At 35.0% G+C, this 23268-nt stretch overlaps 1 protein-coding gene across 14 annotated transcripts in view; it reads right to left on the bottom strand.

Annotated features, from left to right (window-relative positions):
• Positions 1 to 23268, bottom strand: part of ablim2 (actin binding LIM protein family, member 2) — a 120550-nt gene that overhangs the window by 87867 nt on the left and 9415 nt on the right. For 9 of the 14 annotated variants that reach the window (XM_073918442.1, XM_068224765.2, XM_068224775.2 and 6 more), the window contains exon 1: positions 10082 to 10283. The exons of the other annotated variants lie outside the window; for them this stretch is intronic. In XM_073918442.1, the coding sequence (XP_073774543.1) occupies positions 10082 to 10097 (16 nt within the window). In that variant the 5' untranslated portion in view covers positions 10098 to 10283. Of the gene's footprint in view, positions 1 to 10081; positions 10284 to 23268 lie in introns of those variants that run through there. 14 annotated transcript variants of the gene reach the window in all.

Below are 23268 nucleotides of genomic sequence, written 5' to 3'. Positions count from 1 at the left end.
AATTAGTTACTTTACACCACTGCCTATAGCACATGTCTTTGGACTTGTGGGGGAAACAAGAGCACCCAGAGGAAACCCACGCCAACACAGGGAGAACATGCAAACTCCACAGAGAAATGTCAACTGGCCCAGCCGAGGCTCGAACCAGCGACCTTCTAGCTCTAAGGCAGTCATGCTCCCTACTGCGCCACCATGTCGCCAGCACATAACATAATTAATGCAACTCTAAACGCTGCAGTTTAAATAATTCGAAAAATAATCCAAAGTCGAATAAATTCTCCTTTACCAAGAGAACTCTTATGGTAAGATACAGCCAATTAAACACAGCCTCAACGGTTACCTCATTAAACATACATGTGCTATTTACCTCCCAAAATGTGGAGTATTTAAGACAGGATATCAGACAACATATCTTGGTTGTCTTGGTGCATTGATGATGTTTAGGATCTTTGCTTCACCTTTAATGTTTTTTCTTATCAGTATAGCTTTCATCTGTCAAGCATGAAAACCCCTCATACAATTTAATGTGATGCCAGCAGCCAAACACAAGACTTCCATAAACCAGCAAACCACATCATAATAAGAGTGAAATAACAGCGAATGAATCTTACAGGCCTTTAACTGCATCTCTTCTGATAAGAACTGGAAAACTCAAGGTGGATCTAGTTCTCATAAAGTACACTACAAATACAACCAAAAGTCTCTAAATCCTTTCAACCCAAGCCAAAGATCTGTGGTTAAAGGAATAAATGCATGAAGTTGTGGTTCAGTAGTAAGATCCCTATCACTGATGAACCCATTCAGTTCATACAAAGGCATGCTGAGTAATGTGATATGGGTTACAATCGATACAACCAACATATGTTTCATATTATTTAAGAGGAAAACAACGCATCACAAAAATTTCCGACATTGAACCACTCTGTTTTACTGTTGCATAAAACAATTCATAAATAAATATCTCACCGGCACTTTGCTCCACTGGTGGTTTTATCAACCTGAAATTACCCAGAACAACCAGGTAAACAAAACAGAATGGAGTTCCTTTTTTGCTGTCTTATTATTTAAAGAAGATAGTTCTTCGTAAACTGAGAGTTCTGTCATCATTTACTCATCCTTCACTTGCTTCTTTCTGCTGATTTATTGCAAATGATAATTCATATTTTGTAATATTTTGATCTTTCACTATATTGCATACCTCATACATAAATCTGCATTTTCACATCTAGTATTTAAGTATAAGTACTTAAATATAGTACTTATGTGTAATTACATCTGTAATCAATTTCTGTATTTACATTGTAGACCATCCCTTACACCTTATCCTACCCTACCCACAGCACCAAACCTGTCACTAACCCTACCTGTAATCCACCTCAAGAGCACCAGAAGTGTTCTGCAATACATTATGAGCACAGTAAGTACATTGTATTTATTGTTTGACATAGTATGTCAGTTTTTAGTACATAGTACACACTCATACACTACGGGCAATTTAGCCTACATAATTCACCTGTACCACATGTCTTTGGACTGTGGGGGTAACCGGAGCACCCGGAGGAAACCTACACGAACGCAGGGAGAACATGCATACTCCCCACAGAAACATCAACTAGACTACCCTGTGCTGCAGTAAGCAGGGTTGTAAATGTGTCAAGCTGCTGGTGTGCACACTCTCATAGAAAAGACAAGGTGGGCTTCTTGTCCAGTGTGTGACCCCCTCCAAGTCTTTAAAAAAAATATTGTGTAAATGCAACGGACCACTGGTACCTCCAAGGAGTCAAAATAAACAGTGTTTAGGGGTTAAAACAAACTCCCCTAAAATATATTTTTGGTGAGCTGTTTTGAAATGACAAAACAAACTCAAAACAATCTTCCTTTCAAACACTTTTGTTCAAAATGGCATAATTTCAGTTTGTTCTTCAAGTATACCAGGGACTTAAAACTTACACATCCCAAGTTGCATATGTCATGTTACATGATACTCATATTAATTGTTTGATATCAATTACCTTTTTTCATAATCGTTGCTGAACCCAGACTCATTCTGATTATGTACCCCATATACATTTATAGAGAGTGCCAAATACATCCCAGAAGCAATGTTTTTTTTTTTTACCATTTTTCTTTTGCGTATCTGCCAGAGGCTACTGCCTCAAATTTCTTTCATGAGTGCCATTCGCGCCTGCTCTTCTCACATAAATCCACAAGAGGCTGCTGTCGACTGACTGACTTACCAACCGACCAATACCCCGCCCCCCACTCCCTTTTCTAAACCCAACCAATAGTGTTTTAAAAAGCACATATCGACCAGCGTCCACCCACTTCCCTAAACCCAACTAAAAGTGTTTTGGAAAGCAATCCAGAAAAAGAAAGTACCTTGCAGCAGCCTGATTTTTACCACGTTTTCAGATTCGACCACATTCTCACCCTGTTAATTACTTGTTTGTTTTGTTTTTTTTGTTTGGTTTTTGTATCACCTGCTTTCTGGAACCATTGCTCACAGGTTTATAAATAAATAATTAGTCTATAAATAAATAATTTTGTTTGTTAAGCGCAAATATTTCGTTTCAAAACTATTTCTAAATTCAGTTCTAATTTCCAGCAAACTAATAAATGAATAATAATAACAAAATGTGCTCAAAAACCTGAGTTATATCCTAAAACACATGCTGTGCCCCATATGGTCTAAAACCTGACAGGTGGGCAAATCTAAGCTTGTTTTTAACAAAACAAATATAAATATGGATATAATAAATAATACTGCTAATAATAATAACATTATACAAAAGCAAATTGTTATAAATTAACAGAAAAAGCCTCCTGAGATGAAGAAGACATAAAAGCAGTGATATTTCATATTTATGTAGGCTAGAAAATAATATGTTTTGTAATATTTTAATCCTTTATATTTATATTCTATATCTATTCTTATTATATCTTATATATATCCGTAATATTTAATTTTTTTCATATGTAAAGATATTTGCCTATTGCTCTCTTGTACGTATTAAGCAGTGCGTAAGCGAGGCGCAACTCGTTTAGATGGGTTAGTTTTGGTCTAATGAAAAATCTAATATAGTTTCTCAAAATAGCAACGCGCCAGCGGTCCGCCTCAGAACGCCTTCCTTTTTAGACTAGAACGCCTATGGGCGCACAAATGAGCGCTAATGCATTTGCTATTTAAACAGCGTAGCGCAACGCCTCAAAACGACTCTTGCGTCAAGATGATACTACCAAAAGACTATTGCGCCACGCCTTGTGCCACACTGTGCCGGGTGTATGATAGGGCCCTAAATGTAGCCATGCCATACGTAGCTCTGGCTACATAATTCGCGATCTCTAGAAATGTATATAGGGCTACATTTTCAGAATGAGCCTCTGTTGCACAATGCAGCCATCTTTATTTTACTAACTTACTGCAAGCTGAAGGTGACCAAGCTCACCAGAAAAAAAAAAACAATAACTCAACAAAACCATCTACTGTGGTGGACTGTAAAGAAATACATTTTATTAATTACTGGCAAATTTTCGATAAGGGCATGCATGTATCATTATAACATTGCTGTGGATCAAATTGCTATACTATGGTGTATCAATATTTTCCCCCACCTCTATTTACATCCACATTATATATCATCAAAACCACTGTAAGCACAATGAACTAAAGGTCAGCGTAAGGGAGGAGTTTGTTCCACATGTCCCTAAACACACACACACACCATACTTTTCACCGACTTTGTTGTTAGGGTCATCCATCTTTAAGCAGGTTCTCCATAAATAGAGCATCTACTGAGCCCATGAGGATTCCATCATGCCCTGCTACATTCTGCTGGAGCTCCATGCGCATGGCTGACATGTCTATGTGTTCGCAAGGCTCCTATTTCCACCCCACGATCCCTCTGCCACTCACCTAGCCAACATTCACTCCTGATTTGTCTTATTTGGCAAATGCAATTGTGGGATTTGAGGTAAGATTGTATAATCAAAAGCGTTTGAACACTAGGATGAATGGAATGCTCCTTTTACTCTCGCACTGCAGCATAACTCAATATTGCAGTAAAAGTCTACAGTATGTGTTATGAGTTATATAAGAGCCCCGTTCCTTGCATATCACACTGTATGTCAAAGCTGTTTGAAGTCAGGAGAGGAGGTTCACATTTTCATATTCTGCACTTGCTTGCATTTAGCACTGAAGTGTATAGGTTCATGAATACATGTTAAATCACTTCTGGCATTTGACCTTTTTATGACCTAATGGTCACAGATACCTTCTCATGACTGTCACTCAAAAGGTTGTGCAAGGTATTGAAGCCCCTTTACATCAGAGGGTTTTATTATTTAAAGAAGGGTAATTGAAACTAATTTTGCCCACAAATCAAAGAGAAAAAAGTTTTTTTTCCCCTCGCAATTCTGAGTTTACACCAAACAAGTCATACCTCTGAGTTTATATCTTCCAGGGGGTTTTCTGTCTCAGTATACTGGCTTTGTGTTATCTTGTAATTTAAGAGTTTATAACAAAACTGTGAGTTCGGACAAGAAAATTCTGATTAACAAGATCTTGTCTGACAATTTGGACTTCTTTTAAAACTGATTTGTGAGTTAAATGTAAATAAATATAATAGCTGATAAATGAGATATTTTAATGATATTTTAAAGTAAAAAAAAATTCTTCACAAAAGAATAATTTTGATTGTCTTGAATTTATTCAGATGTAGGTAAAAATATAAGAGAAGTTAAGAGCAAAGTTCATGCAGTACAAAATAATACATACAGTAGATACTACTACACACCATCCAGACTCTATAGGATGGGACTAGCTGGAAATAATCAGTGTTGGAAATGCAATAAAGAAGAGGGTACATATTTACACATGATCTGAGAATGTTGTCTAGTTTACCCATTCTGGTGTAAAATTTTAAGAATAATGAAGGAGTGGCTATAGGCTGTGAGTTACATGTAGAGCCACGGCTATGCCTCCTGGGTGACAAATTAGTGATACCTAATATAGGTAAAAAATCCTTTATTCTTTTCAATATTGGATGCATTACAGCTGCTAGGATGATACTACGTAATTGGAAGTGTCCCAGAATGCCAGAAATAAAAGAGTGGATTAATGGGATGATTGAAATTGCATCATATGGGTGCATGCTGAGGAGATTGAACAATGAGGGAGAAGTACATAGAAAATTGGATAATCTCTGGCAACATCTAAAATTGGGATAAATTAGTATGTACATTCAAACGTACCACAACCTTAATTTCCATGTATGTTTGCTATACGTTGTTTTTCTTAGTTGAATTGTCTTGGTGTGACAGGTGGCTGAATATGTAACATGTATCATATGTATGTAGTGTGAAGTGTGTTCTTTGTTCTTGGCTGTTGAACAATGAATTATAGCTGAATTATTTATTTTAAAAAACTAAATAAAAAAAAACATTGTAATGTACTGTGTGAAAAATATGTTTGTCTTATGATTTCAAATGGATTCTAAATGTAAAATGAAGGTACATATACTGTAAAACATCAATGTGCAGGTGTATAAACTCCAATATTATAAACTTCCAACATTTTTAATTTAATTAGGCAAAAAAAAAAAAAACATATCAGTCACACATTACAATAGGTTTCATTAAGTACTGTTAGCTAATGTATTTATTAATATGAACTAATAATAAATAATAATGAACTATGTATATACTAATAATAAACCATACAGCATTTATCAATTAATCACAGTTCAACATTTACTAACGCCTTATTAAAATCTAAATTCAGGTTTGTTAGCATTTTAATGAGTTAAAATGTACTAACACTGAACTTTTGTTTTCATTAACTAACGATAACTAACATGAACAAAATGTAATAAATGTATTATGTATTGTTTGTTCATGTTATTAAATGCCAACTAACATTGGCTAATGCAACCTTATTTTAAAGTGTTACAATTCGAGGAAGAGGAACCCTACAAAATGTAAAGATGCGTCAAAAGTGTAGTGTAACACTACAAAATGTTCAAATAGTGTCAAAGCCACACAAACATTCCAAGAGATGCTTAAATCTACAAGAAACTTAAAGCATTAATTCATCCGCAGGGCTTGCAGCTGTGTGAGAGGATGATCCTCGGACATGGCAGGATGATTAAAGGATTTTAAAGCAAATTGCATACCCATTTTGAGCAACAAGAGTAACTCCATTTCAGCAGCTTTCTGTCGCATGGGAGGCCAACACCAGTAACCACAGTAATGGATCTAAAGCACTTAATCTATTATTCTTTGTGGTAGAGAAAAAGCAAGATAAGAATCCAAGACTCACATTTGTCCACTTTTGTTCATTGATATCTCATGTTTGCACCCAAGGACAAACAAAAGCTCTTCTGATGCACCAGACCGATCTCATGAGGAAATGTAAGGTTTTTTACGTATTGTCCAAAAATTTGTACAAATTCATACAATTTCTTTCATACCAAAATGCAAGATTTTTAAAAGAAGGCAAACCCCCAAATCCCACCCTTAATCCATCTGTCATTGGAGGATGCGAGCAAATCATACTAAAATGTATAACTGATATTAACACTCCTCACTTGCGTCAACCAGCCTGTTGTGTAGTGTTTGTAATCTTAATGGTTTAGTTTTTTCTCTCTCTCTGTCTCTCGTTTAAGGGCTTTATTGTTAAGCTAAGCTTTGTAGCTAATACTTTACCTGATTATAAGGAAGTCGAAAGATCTTTATGAGAATTGGATTACCAGATGACCGTCTTTGATTTGCTAACTGCTCACATAATGTGACTCGTAATTCTAATTCTGATTAGAATAGTCTATTGTGTTAGTTAGTTTACGGAGGAGTTGCCCTCCTCGTAGTTTTGATTTGAATAGTTTGAGTAGTTTAGCAAATCGTTGCATACCTGAAGATTATGGTTTTGGCTAACTATAGTGTGTTGGGGTTTAGTTAGATTGTTTTACATTGAAGAGCAAATCCACAAATGCACAGCTCCACAACTCCCAAACCAAGCAAGCCAGTGGCGACAGTGGTGAGGAACAAACTTCATCAAATGACAAAAGTGAAGGAAAAAAATCCTAGAGAGAAACCATGCTCAGCTGGGCACGACCATTTCTCCTCTAGCCAAACTTCCTATTTAAATCCTATTCAATTCACATTATTCTTTGTGTTATATCATTGTTTAATAAATAATTTTAGTTTCACATATCCGTTTCTTGTGTTTTTTCTTATTTTCACCCACTATTGTCTGAGCATCGATATCACAATGTCTGTATCCGCATTAATCACATCAGATTACATTATTGATTAAAGATAAAGATATTATTATTTTAAATAATTTATACAATGATGACCATTTTATTTTGTCTTTGATTGTTTAATTTCTGTACCTGAATACTGTTAGACTCTCCAGAAACCATAAAGCACTATCTATTTGACTTTTATCTTTGCTCTGTTGTTTTTATTATATGCTTGTAATTTATTAGGATTTATGCAGAATTACTGCATAACAAACAGATCATACAAACCTATCTAAATGAATTAAATCTAGCTGTTTAAACCATCTCGTGAAATTATATTCATATCGCAATATACTGTATATTGCAGAAAAACAAAACATCGCATGTGTCAGATTTTTCCAATATGGTGCAGCCCTATTTTAGAGTGTCATTACGGACACTTTACATCATAACTAACTGTGACAGAGCAACTACAGTTTTAGAAAATGCACCCCTGATCAGTAAGATACTACATAGTAAAAAATACTGGGTTCCACACACTTGATTTGTGTTGGAAAAACATGAAGGATTTAAATTTACTTATTAATCTTTACAAGTGTAAGAATTATTGTACATAAAACAGCTAAGATGTTGCAAAAAACTCAAAAGTTGTGTTGTTTTCACCTCATTTTAAATAATCAGTGTGACCACAGCAAAGGTAATTTTTTGAGTGTATGTTATATTTAATTTGTCCATCTTTCCTATCACATTCTTGTTTGTCGCATTAAAGAAGAGTTTGTTTACCATCACCACGGTCAGCACCGGGTATTTCTGCAGCTGTTGAGACCCGTCCAACAGTTATATCATGACTTGGATGCGTTTGCCCTTGTGAACGTGTGACAGCAAGGCCTTTCCTGCAGTCAGTTGCTTTGTGATCTCAAAGTGTCAGGTGCCAAAACTCTCTCTCTCTGTGATGTAGATGCCCACAGCAATTCTGCCACAAATTTAAGTCGACTGATACACTGACCTGACTGTAAACCTGACAATAACTGGCCATATCAGGGCCTGCTTACACTTTGAGACCTGGTTTTATTGATCGGATTACAAATGGACGACTGAGCTTGTCCAATTTTGGCAACTTCCAGATGTAGTCTAAGCACCTTTTCTTTGATTTGTTTTATTACTGAGATGTTCATATGTTCAAATACATTTTAAGCAGCCACAAAAGACCACCTGCTCTGTGGTTACTGATTTCATTCTTAAACATTATAGGACTTATAGACAAATAGGATTCAAACTTTGTCATTTAAAATTTTAAATTTGACTTGAATGCAAAACAATATAAAAAGCATGCAAAAAATGGCTTAAATCAATGAATATTTCTGTTTCCTTACTAAAATTCACTTACAGAGTCAACCTTGCCATTGTTTTTAAATAGTTTTTCTTAATTGAAACATATGATTACATTCATTCATTCATTTTTGCATGCGCATGTAATTCGCATAGCGCATGTCATTGGACTGTAGGGTAAACCGGAGCACAGAGGAAACCAACGCCAACACGGGGAGAATATGCAAACTCCACACAGAAAAATACTAACTGACCCAGACAGGACTCGAACCATTGACCTTCATGCTGGGAGGTGAGAGTGCCAACCACTGAGCCACCATGCCACCCCATGTAATTACATTCACTGGCAATCAATCAGCTTTTGGCCATCAGGTTTCTGTAAATATTTCATCCACCACTTAACATCTATTTAATTGAAATGTTTAATTGCTCATTTTTTAATGATAATAGTCTTTAAAAACGCAATAATAAAAAATAGTAAGTAAAAATACAAATCTAATATTTTTCTTATTTGAGAAGCTGTTTCAAGGTATTTGTTACAACAGAAGGGGGAAACGTTTCAAACCCTGCTTTAATGCACACTGATTGCTTCAAAAGCATTTAACTGATTTCTTATTCAGATGAAACTGCAGGGTCTATTCATGACAATCAAAATAAAAACCTGGCTTTTAAGGAAGACAGCTAAATAATCATGGACACCTCTAATAATAATCAAGTGCTCTTTAATTATAACTCAAAAAAAATCCCTATATGTCACATGCCAGTATTTCATCCACCCCTCCCCTTTATGTTCTCACTTTCTCCTTCACATACACACACTTAAATAGCTATCATATTGCTGTCCTTAAGGGGACGTCCTATAGAAATAAAGACTTAAATACAGAACAAACATTATATTTGATCTACTTTCTCCAGCACTACCTTTCCCTCAAAATCTTTCTGTATTTTTACAATTTCAAAATACTTCATTCTGTATGTTTTATATACAGCTATTTCCTCACAGAGAACAGAAATGTCCATACAAGGTCAATACTATACACCAAGAATATACTTGTGGGTACATTTAGTCTCCATAAATGCATATATATCAGGGAATACCACGTGCACACGCGCACACACACACACAAGCAAAAACATCTCGCTGTCCAAGGAGACCAGATTGCATCTGAGCTCCTGGAGTGCAACACTGTGTCCTTCTGCCAAAATCATGTTGTTGTTGTTTTAAAAGACAATACTCATTCTGTTTAGCAGAGTCACAATCTAACAAAATGCGAGTAAACATTTGCTAAATGTGTCCAAAGATGAAATATAAACTGTTGCACGACCAAATATTCCAAAATATCATAATACAAAGCTCAAATTCTGTCATAATGGTGGAAATAAACGTCGTAACGTTGAATGCGCTATTGGTTGACATTGAAACCATCATGTAACATCAATGACAAAGCGCTATTAACAGTCATGTGAAATAAACAAGCACACACTATATTCAAAAACTCAAAGGGCGACATTACCTTTCTCTTCCGGCATCGTCTCACGAAACCACGTATATTCTTGTAAACAGAAGAATAAACGCGCTGTTTAAATGAATATCCGTCAGTTTTTCAGTGGTGAACTGCAGTCTGGTGCATGTTAAAGCTGAGCTCCTCGAACGCGAGAGCCGGGCGGAGAGAAATGCGCTTCCCAGCGCGCGCGACACGGCGATACTACAGGAATGAGCGCAGGTCATATGATTCCCGCCTCACACTCGAGCCATTGCTGCAATCCATTATAAATAGAAGCTTCTCGATCAAAAACATGACACCCCTTCCAAAATATCCGAGGGCGTTCACCGTGTTTTGTGTGAGGTGCACAGCAGCAACAGAATTAATGCAACAACCTGATACGAGCACAGGAGATACTGCTTAGAATTAAAGATGTAGTAACGTTACTTTTTATATTTAAATACCACAAAAGGCAATAATACACATACAAACACGCACCTATACATGCATACATAAATATACACACATTGTATATAATTCATAGCAATTATTATTTCAATATTATCAATATTTATTATTTTATTACCATATCTGGAATCTGGAGTTGCAAATTACATTTAATTACTAATATATATATATATATATATATATATATATATATATATATATATATATATATATATATATATATATATATATATATATATATATATGCATAAGTCTTTTGTGGTATTTAAATATCAAAGTAAAGTTTATGCTAGATTTTTGCTAGTTAGAATACTACTGCTGATATTATAGCAGTAATGACTGATTTGTGGATAAGTAAATTGTATATTTGATTGAACATTTTTTCATTTTAATTTGAAAAAGTTTGCATAAAATGTGTGTATATGCTAATAATAAAAATTGATAATATTAAAATAATAAGCACAATAATAATAATAATAATAATAATAATATATTTGCTATATATACACACACATTTTTATATTTCCCAAATGATGTTTAACAGAGCAAGGACATTTTACAGTATGGCTGATAATGTTTTTTTCTTCTGGGGAAAGTATTTTTTTGTTTTGTTTCTGCAAGAATAAAAGCAGTTTTTAATTTTTTTAAATCATTTTAGGGTCAAAAATATTAGCTCCTTTAAGCTATATATTTTTTGCTTGTCTACAGAACAAACCATGTTTATACAATAACTTGCCTAACCTGCCTAGTTAACCTAATTAACCTAGTTAAGCCTTTAAATGCCACTTTAGGTTGTTTAGAAGTGTCTTGAAAAATATCTAGTCAAATATTATTTATTGTCATCATGGCAAAGATAAAATAAATCAGTTATTAGAAATGAGTTATTAAAACTATTATGTTTAGAAATGTGTTTAAAAAATCTTCTCTCCGTTAAACAGAAACAGGGGAGAAAAAAATTGACAAACAATAATTCTGACTTTTATTGTATATATAAGTGTGTGTGTGTGTGTGTGTATAGTAAATATGTGTATATATAGCTAATATATTACTTTAATATTATCAATATTTATTATTAGCATGTAAACACATTTTAAGCAAAGATTTTCAAATGAAAATGACAACATTTACAATTAAATATATAATAACTCACCCTAAAGGGGTTAAAAACCTTTACGAATTTTATTGTTCTTTTAAAAACTAAAGAAGATAATTTGAAGAATGTTACAAAAAGTCAGTGGCCACCGGGCAACAAGATATCTCAAAAACATTTATTTTATGTTGAACCTAAAAAAAGAAACTCAAACAGGGTTGTGAAAAATTTGTTATTACTTAAAGCTACATGCAGGACAAATACACACACTGATATTGTTAGAAAATATTATTTGTGTTCCATGTTCAAAATCCACATTAAAAAGCTAGGTGCACTGTCACAGTGTTTATACTTGCATCTTTATATATATTTATATATATATGGACATATATATGAGGAGTTCAGATGCAAAAACCTCAAGTGCCATCTGAAATTTCCATCGAAACTGAACATTTTACTCAACTTCCTTTGGTTATGTTGAGATATAAAGGACTTGTTCTTTGCTATCAAAGTAATATTACTGAACAAACACACAGGAGCCTGATAAAAACGCTCATTTTAGTGGAAAAACTCAGACAGCATTTACAAGTTTTTGCATCTAAACTCTTCATATATATATAGCTTATAGGCATAATGGCACAGTAAGAACCCTGTACTTTGTTAGCGCTATTACCAAATCCTTACAACCTTGTGACTTATATCGACATTGTGGTTTACTTATCATTTTTAATCTTTTCCTTGCAAAAGGATTTGTGTTTTGATGGATTGGAACAAACTCTGAGATCTTTATCACGAGTCCTCCAACAGCAAGACCACACTTGAATGTTGCTCTAATAAAAGTTCTGAAATATGAACAGAGTCATGGCAAGCATTTACAAACCGCAGAACCTTTCGCACACCTAGTCAGTTAAATTAATGCATTTATGAGGTTGGAGGGGCTCAAATCTTTTCCAGTTCAGAAAACCCCCAGCTCTCAGTCTCTCTCTCTCTCTCTCTCTCTCTCTCTCTCTCTCTCACTCACACTCACACACACACACACACACACACACACACACACACACACACACACACACACACACACACACACACACACACACACACACACACACACACACACACACACACATTACTCTTTGAGGTTTGATCACAGACTCTGAGTCAATGTCATCCTGCTATCTCTCTCTCTCACACACACGTCCTCCATAAGTCCTTAATTATCATCAGGCTTTTGAACGGGCAGCCTGCACCTGTCAGGGGGCTTTGCAATGAAAGCAGAAGTGTTGGGTGGTAACAAATTACTTGTAGCATATTACTGTAAAAATTGCCCTAAGCAAACATTAGTGATGGAGAACCTGGTGTTTAAGATAATAAAAACCCCAAAATGACCCCCAAACCTCCCCTGAAATAAGCAGTTTCACAGTCAACAAAAATAAACTGGATAAATACAAGAGGAAAAAAGGTGTAAATGAAATAAACTATTTAGTCTACTAAAAATATAGGCTATTTAGTATAAAGGGAATTTAATCAAGTATTTAAATTTACTCTACTTTTTAGACTCTGCATTATATATATGGATCATTTATCTGGACAATTAATAACTAACTCTCCAAATTTCAAAGAGTTGTTTGTTTTGTTGGTTGAATAAATTAAATCATAGTGTATCTGTTGCGTTTATGACGGAGCGGTGGAGGAGCATTTTTCTCAGATGTCTGCATGGTTACAAGGCACGCTCCCAGTGCAAGCAACTGGTCACGTTGGTTACATTAAAGGAAGCTATAGCTGATTTCCCTTCATTGTATAATATTGTGCCTACTTTAGCCATGGCATGACAGCAAAATTCCTTGATTATTACTCTGGATTTAGTGTACAGTTTCTAGACTTATCAGCCAATAAAACATCACTGTGTTACTTAATGTAGATTTTGGTCATATAATGAGTTAGAAACAACGATTTTAGACAAGCTAATAGCTACATCTGCTTACAGTAGCATTTTCCATGTACACATGACAATCTAATCTTTAGAAACAACAAATAATAACTTGATTTCTAGTTGATCATTTACAGTATATCAGAAACTGCTTGTATGAAAGGAAAAGGTCTCTTAGATTACGCTTATTTCAATAAAATAAAATATGATAATGCCTTGATTTTTAATTATTTAATTAGGATTTTTTCTGGATTTTTTTCTACATGTCATAAACTTGCGTCTTGACATTCTAGATTTTTTTCAAAAGTTATAAACTTACGTCTTCACATTTTGGATTTTTTCTAGACGTTATAAACTTACGTCTTGACATTCTGGATTTTTTTCCGAAATTATAAAATTATGTCTTCACAGTAAGGTCTGACTTTGCTTAAACAAAAGTCTTGTCACTTAACAGAAATAATGTACAGTATAGAATATAAAGTCATGGTGCAGTGAAGAAAGTAAATAATATTGAGTGTGACTCCTATGAGCTCGGAGGACTGCTTCCATACATCTCTGCAAGACTCAAATAACTTCATAAAATCATCTGGAATGGCAAAGAAAGTGTTCTTGCGGGACTTCCAGAATTCATCAAGATTTTTTGGATTCATCTTTAATGCCTCCCCCTTCACATCTTTCCCCAGACATGCTCAATAATGAATGGTGACTGGGCTGGCCAATCCCAGAGCACCTTGACCTTCTTTGCTTTCAGGAACTTTGATGTGAAGGCTGACGTATGAGGAGAAGCGCTATCCTGATGAGAAATTTGCCCTCTCTTGTGGTTTGTAATATAATGAGCAGCACAAATGTCTTTATACATCAGGCTGTTGATTTTGCCATCCACTCTGCAGATCTCTTGCACAACCTAGTAGTGAATGTAACCCCAAACCATAATTTTCCTTCACCAAACTTGACTGATTTTTGTGAGAATCTTGGGTCCACGGAGGTTCCAATCGGTCTTCTGTAGAATTTGTGATGATTGGGATGCAGTTTAACAGATGATTCATCTGAAAAATATACCTTCTGCCACTTTTCCAAATGATCAACTAGATGTCAAGTGATTTTTTGTAGCTCTTACACAACTGTGATTGACGACCAGACTTTTGTTAGGTAGTGTACATTAAATGTTGATTAGCTTTGTGTTTGAAGCGTAAAAACAGCTTTCTCTGGGATGATTGTGTAGGAGCAGAACACTGACATGTGCTGGAATATGATTATTGAATGTGCAGCAAATGATCTTTAGGGAGTCATAACAGCAACTGTAAAAGTATATACCAAGACAGTGCCCAGATTATTACAAAACTAATGTAACGAGTCTTGAAAAGAATTACTACTTTTCAGGAGGTCACAAGTAAAGTAGAAATAATGAAAGGAGTAACGAGAAATACATTTTGGTATAGTTTTCCCACATCAGTACAATCACCACTAGCCCTGTAAAGTGTAAGATGTCATTCTCCTCTTCATGGACTTTTTTATTAACAAAGCTGAAGATCCATGCTTAAAGAAAAGCCAAACAAGTAATTAATTACAGGGTAATTTTTTTTTACTGTGTCTTATTTGCTGCCGTAAGCGTTTGGCTTCAGTTTCTTTAACACCATTAAAAATGGGTGTTTAGATGCTCCTAAAAATCTGTGCTTGCAATCCGTGGAAAAAAATAATCAAAGAGGCATTGTTCTAAAGTGAAGGATGGGGAAAAGAAGAGAAAAAAAACAGCGTTGGAGAGAGTGAGCCAAATTCAGTCTTTAAAGAAAACATTACATAATTCCCTTTGTATGATTTGCACAGACAGAGAACATGTGCCTCACTAATCTAACTGCTCGTTTTCTTCATCCATCAAGATGATTAATTTGTAAAGTTTTCTGTAGTATATGTACTGACATGTTTCAGAATTTTGCTTGTTAGTATTATAAAATAGTTTCAGGGTATTCATCATCTGGACATAAGGATCAATAGACACAGTAGAGGATAATCAGAGGGGGATGAGCTGACAACCCTTAAAACCACTTAAATGTGTGTGTGTGTGTGTGTGTGTGTGTGTGTGTGTGTGTGTGTGTGTGTGTGTGTGTGTGTGTGTGTGTGAGTTATGAGTGTAGAGTTATGCACATACTTAAAGGCAAAATTATTAGCCCTCCTGTGAAATTGTAATTCTTTTTTTTTTTTTTTTTAAATCATTCCCAATGCTGTTTAATGGAGAGAATATAATTTTTACATAAGTTTTAATAAAGAATTTGTAATAACTAAATTATTTTGTATTTGCCATGTTAGCGGTACATAATAGGTGCGTCTGAATTGCATACTTCAATACTATATAGTATACTAAAAACAGTATGCAAGCAGAGTATGTCTGAATTCATGGAATAAAAAAACAGTATGTGAGAAGTACCCAGATGCATACTACTTCCGGCACGATTCTGATATGCGCATCTGAAGCACGCTGTGCTATCCCATGACGAACCACATGAAAATTCATGAATGAAAGTGAAGAGACGCAACAGATGAAAAAAATTATATTTACTTCAACTATAAGTGAACTTTTCTATATATATTTCATAATAAATTGAATAGTTTTAGAATATAATAGTTTTAGAAAAGTTTTTCAAGTTGCTCCTCAAATAAGTAGATAACTCTTAGAGCTTAGGTAAACTCTTAGGTTTAGCTCCAACTTGCCTCAACACACCTGCCTGGATGTTTCAAGTATACCTAGTAAGGCCTTGATTAGCTTGTTCAGGTGTGTTTGATTAGCGTTGGAGCTAAAATCTGCAGGACACCGGCCCTCCAGGAACAAGTTTAGTGACCACTGGGTTAGGGCATAGCATGCTATGACATGGCATAGTGACATAGTGCTTCCAGAACTTCAGCATAAAAAACATTATTACTCTGATAGAATACTTAAAGTTTCCTTTTTACAATAAATGTCCTCCAAAGTGCTTTGAAATGTGCATTTTAATCAGAATTTTGGCGTAATCTCAACTGAAACACAAATAAAGTGTGGGATATAGAGTAGCTCCTCCCCTTTAAAATACCAGCCAATAGCGTTTGCTTTTTATCACAGCTGCCAGTGAGAGTGGTTGAGCTCAAGCACATGAAATAAAATCAAATGAAAAGCCTCTTGAGGGGGACGGAGCATGTCAGTGACAGAGAGCATTTGATTGGTCATGATTTGATGAGAAACTGAAATATGAGGTGACAAGAAAAAAATTGTCAATCCATTTAGTGACATTTCTGCCATCATTTACTCATCCTACACTTCTTCCAAGCCTGTTTAGTTTTCTTTCTTCTGTTAAAGACAAAGCAAGCTATACTGAAGAATGTTGAGGGGAAAAAGTTACTAACAGTATTTCTTGTTCCTACTATAAATGTCAATGGCTGTTTTTTTTTTTCAAATATTCTTTAGAATATCTTGTTTTGTGTTCAACAGAAGAAAGAAATTTATAAAAGTTTAGAACTACTTGAGTGTGAGTAAACCATGAGCATGTTGAAAACGAATGTTCATTTTTGGCAGAACTATACCTTTAAAAACTGTGAGATGTATGCATCCGAAAGTCCTGACTCACATTATGGTCATTTGTATGCATCTATTGATGGTATGACAAATAAGCTATTCATTTCAATTTGTTCTTGGGGATTCTTACATTCTCTCACTCTCTATAGAAAACCCTATACAGAAAGCTGACAAAGCACGGTCTGCTTTGAATCTCATTAGTGTCCAAACACACAACGCACATTCACACCTACACAAAAAAAAAAAAAAAAAAAAAAAGTTCAGATTCCCTCTCTGCACTTTGATCTCCATTTGAAAGTCACTTCAAACTTCATTTTAAAACCTCTTTGCCTGAGCTAATGGAGGGAATAATAGAGGCCACAGAAGGAGAGAGATAACAGAGAAAAACGGATGAGGAACCAGCTCTACTCACTCCAACTAAGACACCCTTAAGATTCAAGTTATGAATAATTTACTGAGGTGCTTCACTCTCTCCACGAAACCTGAGACTCCTCTGAAGCACAGAAGTGACACTCAGGTGTCAAATCTCAGCAGCACATGCAGACAAGGCTGAGAAGACTGTGGCTATTCATGGAAAACAACTGTAATCAAGCAATTCGGTAAATGTGTTCATTAACTAAAATGTTCTTACGGATCATGGAATTTCCGGAATGTCATGGAATTTTAAAGTCTATCCCAGACATTGAAGATCGGGGAATTTTAATATTGTTGTCCATGTAATTTGATATCGGAGATTTATGTTTGTTTGTTGCTATCAGAGATTTTTTTAAGAGCTTTGAGTTCAAAAGGTGACAAAAAAGAAAATGACAAATTTGTAAAACTAATGTTTGAGCTATAAATTATGGGAAAGAAATTGTAGCCATCCAAAAAACAAGTAGCTCAGATTTTATTCCAAATCTGAGGTAAATTATTCATTTTTGTACTTAATTTAAATCCTACAAAATTATGTTTGTGATATAAAAACAATAATTTTAACAATAAAAACAAAACAGTGGCCTGTTTTTCCATCTCATGGCAATTCGTATCTTTTTGATTTAGTGGCTAATCCGTATGAATTTGTATGATCTCAATCATACAGTTTAGTACGATTTGCTCATCCCTAAATGCTGATTGAGTTTAGGAGTGGGGTTGGGTACCACACCGCCTTTTTAAAATTGTACATTTTCGTATGAGTGATTTTGTACGTTGAGATCAGGCTTTTTTTTGTCCGTTCATTATACAGTAGGTCGTGGATTTTCAGCTTTTAAGTAAGTAAAAGTCAGGAAAAAAAGTCAACAGATTTGATATCTGGCTTAGAGTGGGATTCCTGCAAAACATTTTTAGAGTGTATTTACTAAGAAAATAACCATTGATTGATTCTATATGTTTTGTTTTTTGTTTTTTCTTCAATAAATTGCTTGTGACTTTATCTCGCTTGTGTCTTTGATTTTTGAAGCTTAAGAATTTTCTTCAGTTATTTCATTCATTGATTCTTTTTTCAGAATGTCATGTTTAAGAGCGCGTTTACACTAGTTATTCAGTCCAGTGTGGACTGGACCAAAAAAAAAAAAAAGAAAAGTGAATATTATGTTTAATCCTGGCTCTGGCAGTAATGATGCTGTCATTTAGAAGACCTAAAGATACAAAACAAAACGGCTTTAATGATTTAGATTTTGTAACATACAAAACTATGCATCCATTGTAATGGCTTTTTATCAGTTTATAAAATGTGTAAATGAATCAATACGGTGCAAAGAATTCATGTTAAATTCATGCAACATCAAGAGAACCTCACATAAAAAGCAATCGCGCACTAGAATTTGTTGTAATCAAACCAGACCTGCTGCTAAGTGTTGACTCTTGATAATAATATATTACACTGCATAATCAGTAATCTGTGATTGATCACAGAGAAAAAAAAATTCAGTCAAGTTCCAGTTACAAAACTAGTGAAATAAGCAAGTTTACACTGAGAGCTATCCTTGTTTTTCATTTGATGAAGTCATAGTTTATTTACTCAGTTTCTTCTGTTGAAGGCAAAAGAAGATATTTTAAAAAATGCTAGCTGACTAGTAATTTCTTTTTTTACTATCAAAGTCGATGGATGCCAGTAATCAGCATTCATCAAAATATCTTCTTTTGTGATCAACAGGAAAGATACTCGAAAGTTTAAAACCAAATGAGGTAGAGTAAATAACGCTTTCTTTTACAACTCGCAAAGTAGCTTGTAAGTACAGAGAAATAATGGTGTACTTTTATAGAAGTATAAGTATAAAGAACGTATGTGTAGGTATAAAGAAACAAACTGTAATGCTTGGGTACTAAGGGGGTAACAACCAGATATGCAACACGCAAAGTACTGCATAAGTGTATTGAATTTATGGTGTACTTTTCTATAAATTGCAAAGGAACAAACCATAATGTTTGGTTAATAAGGGGGTAACAATAAGATATTCAACACAAAGAACTACACAAGTGTATACATACTTTCTTTATACTTATACTCTTACAGAAAAGTACACCGTAATTTCACTGTACTTACACGGTACTTTGCAGGTTGTAAAAGAAAGCATTACCTTTTTTGGGTGAATTAACTCTTTAAACAGTGTGGATCAATGTTTCAAAACATACAGGTTCCTTTACAGCATTGGGAAAACTTGGTTAACTTCAGCAGGATTGACAGATCGGCTTGTACAATCCTTCAACTCTCAAACTTTTGATTTTTAAGTTTTAAAATGATTTAATCAACTCCTCTCAGCTCATAAATTCCTTTCAAATGGTACGTATCAACAACTTCCACACATTTTTTTCCAATGGGAATTTTTTTTTGTAAGATTTCATATGACGGTGAAAACAAAAAACGCATTGTGTATGCCTGCTTTTACACAGAAATACTTGGCAACTGAGAAACTTCTACAGAAATAATCAGAATTTAAGATAAAGCTTTGTTTGGTCACTACAGCACAATAAAGCGCCAACTTATCCAACATATGTTTTACACAACGGATGCCCTTCTACCTGCAACCCATCACTGACAAACACCATAGACTCTTTTACACGTACACTACAGACAATTTAGCTTACCCAATTCCCCTATAGCATGTGTCTTTAGACTGTGGGGGAAACCGGAGGACTTGGAGGAAACCCACGCCAACACTGGGTGAACATGTAAACTCCACACAGAAATTCTTGCTGTGAGCCAACTGTGCTACGCACTGCACCACCGCACCACCTATTTAATCATATTTTTATATTATTTTAAACTACAGTGCTGCCGATTGGTTGACTCTGATTGTTAATGTGAAAATATGGTCAAATAACACACAGCTATAGTAATTATGTATAAGTTCTGACAACATAATGGTTACATATTATGCGGTATAACTTTAGTTATTATACAGCCTACAGAAATTAAAAATCAAAACAAAATAAAAAGCTTTGAATGGCGTGCAAAAAACTGGTACCACACAAAGGGGCTGTTTGAGAACAAAATCCTGACAAATGTCTTGAAATACTGTGGTGTGTGGTGAGGTCTCTTATTTAAGTGGAATAATTGACTTCAAGGTGTGAAATTAAATGAAAATAATGCACACCCGAGGTATTACTTACACAATTTTAAAATTAGTACTGTAGTTTGAGTTTCATTGTTTGGGTCACTTAGGAAAAAGGGATATTCTAAATGATAATTACACTGGTTTCACAGTAATAACACAGGTTTCAAGTTTGTCATTTTTTACAGCAGTTTTCCTAAGAATTAATTTAGACTAAAATGTCTAACCCCAAGTTGTGCGTCTCTATTCTGTCTGCTGATTTACAGCACTGACCGTCAGTAAATCCAGACCTGATCAGTTTAACACAAAGATGTGACATTCTGGACATGTCTTCATAACCTCAGCACCCTTCTGATTGCCATAGCTGGACGATAGGGGTAATGGTTGAGAATAATCACACACTACTGTAACATTCTCTTCCAAGCTAAAGATACATAAACAACTTACTGATTCTTACGGGAGAAACACTTTCAAAATGAACAGAAATATCCCATTCAGGAAAGAGAAAAAGAGACTCTAAATCAACTACCGCTGTCACAATTGTTACGTTTACATGCAGCCAAATAACTCAGTTCAATTGGATTCATGTAAACAACTTAATTGATCCAACTGGGCATGATCGGAAGTAAAACGAAAGTGTTAGTTTATTCCTTTTCCAAACAGCAACAAAGGACCATGTAAATGTTTGAATCTGACTACTTTCTCAATTGTATTCAGAATTTATAAAAAAGCTTGTGTTCTTGTTTTAAATGTAAACTTCGAAAGAAGTGATTGACGGAAAAAGCAAAAGTCCACAAAAAAAAAAAAAAAAAAAACAATGCAGATTTATAAATGTGTAACAATAACGATGGGCTCTGTTGGCGTCATGTCCATGCTGTCTCTACAGAGCATGAATGCAAAACAGATGTTAGATTAGATTCAACTCTATTGTCATTACACATGTACATGTACAAGTCAATGAAATGCAGTTTAGGTCTAACCAGTAGTAAAATAGCAGCAAGTGTGGGATATAGGTATAAGCTAAAAGTAAATTATAACTATAACTATGGATAATATTTACAGATGGATGTACAGTGTACATAATATACAAGTCATATTAAAAGTGTTAAAAGTGAATTATAAATAACTATGGATAATATTTACAGATGGATGTACAGAATATATAAGTCATATGAACTAGAATCAGGTATTGGCAAATAAAAATGAGCATAATATACATGTTATTAGCTATAAACAGTAATTACAAATAGATAAGTAGATATGTATGTCAGATAACAATGCAAGAGAGAGTGAGGACGAAAGTAACATGGGATGAAAGTAACAAAGTGATTTTCTCGAAGCGCTGACAACATTTGCTTTGCAGGCTATAACAGCACATTCAGCATGCAACCCTTAATGGAGCTGCCAGATATCGGCTGATTTTGGCATCACGTGCCGTGGTGTTTAGGTCTGAATTTTAGTTTTTAAAGGTTCAGGACACCCTGGATAACTTTTTTTTTATATATTAACATATTTGTGTGTGTTGAGCATCAGTTAAGACAATGTTAGCACCTGTCAGCTTTAATTGTGGGGAAAACTGGATAATTTTGAGCTTTTGTCAGCTAATTTCAGCTTCCGGTTTTAAAATGTTTCTTGGGGGGGGATCAAAATCGGCGACGTAGCGCAGTACTGCAAGTGCAATGATGACGCGTCGGTTTCTCATTATTATTTATAGCGGAGTTTTCTTATCCTATGAGAAGAGCCGGCTGCTTAATTATTCATGAGACCTGCCAGAGTCAAGCCCGAGCTGTGTCACGGACCCACGGGCACACAGTATTTAGCCGTTCATGAATGCTCATATGTGTTTGTTTCCATGATCCACTGGGTTTGTTGCATGTTTTCCCCCGCGATCTTGTCAGGGCCGATCATACAGCAAAGCTGTGTTTGTTGCTAGCATTTTTGTCGGGAGAGCAGCACGAGAATTAGAGAATGGCGGACGCTGTCTTTTATCAGGAGTTCGTTCACATTCAGACACATCACTGTGCTGCTGTGTTTGCCTAAATCCTCCAGATTACCAGCAGGGCTAATGGTTAAAATAGACAGGTCAGGAGAGACCTGCTGCACTGAGTCTGCTGGATACGGGGATTGAGGGAGAAGTCCCCATTTATACGGTTTACATGAACACACTTTTCTTTATAATTATATAAATTGTGGTTATGTGTAGCAGGGCATTAAATCACTGTTTATTTCTTTGCATTTTAACTTTGTAAACTATAAACTTATGCGTCTCCTCACGGTTTGTCTCATTTTGTGAGCTAGCTTCGTTCACTCACGTTCTCCCCTGCTGGCCACGCCCACTCCTGCCCGATGCTCGCGAAGCTCCACGCCCATTAATCATGCATCTTTTGAAAAAATTCTGAAGTAGACTTTAACCGAAAGTGGGGGGTGTCATGGCCCTTTAAGAGCAAAATTTTAATTATTTTCGTAGTTCTTTTTTTTTCTTCATTACATGTTGTTTCTCTTTTTATGCGTCACACTAATGATCAATCTACAGGTTATTTAGTGCAACCACACATCCTTAAGTTTGCAGTGTCTGAGTTTTTCAGTTTAGAAGTAAATCAAGAGTTTCTGCGGGAACGACAGTAACACTATTTATTTATGTCTAGTTATTTATGTCACACT

This window comes from Danio rerio, chromosome 12, assembly GCF_049306965.1.
Source record: "Danio rerio strain Tuebingen ecotype United States chromosome 12, GRCz12tu, whole genome shotgun sequence".
Taxonomy (NCBI): Eukaryota; Metazoa; Chordata; class Actinopteri; order Cypriniformes; family Danionidae; genus Danio; species Danio rerio.
This window is presented reverse-complemented; position numbering and strand designations above follow the sequence as displayed.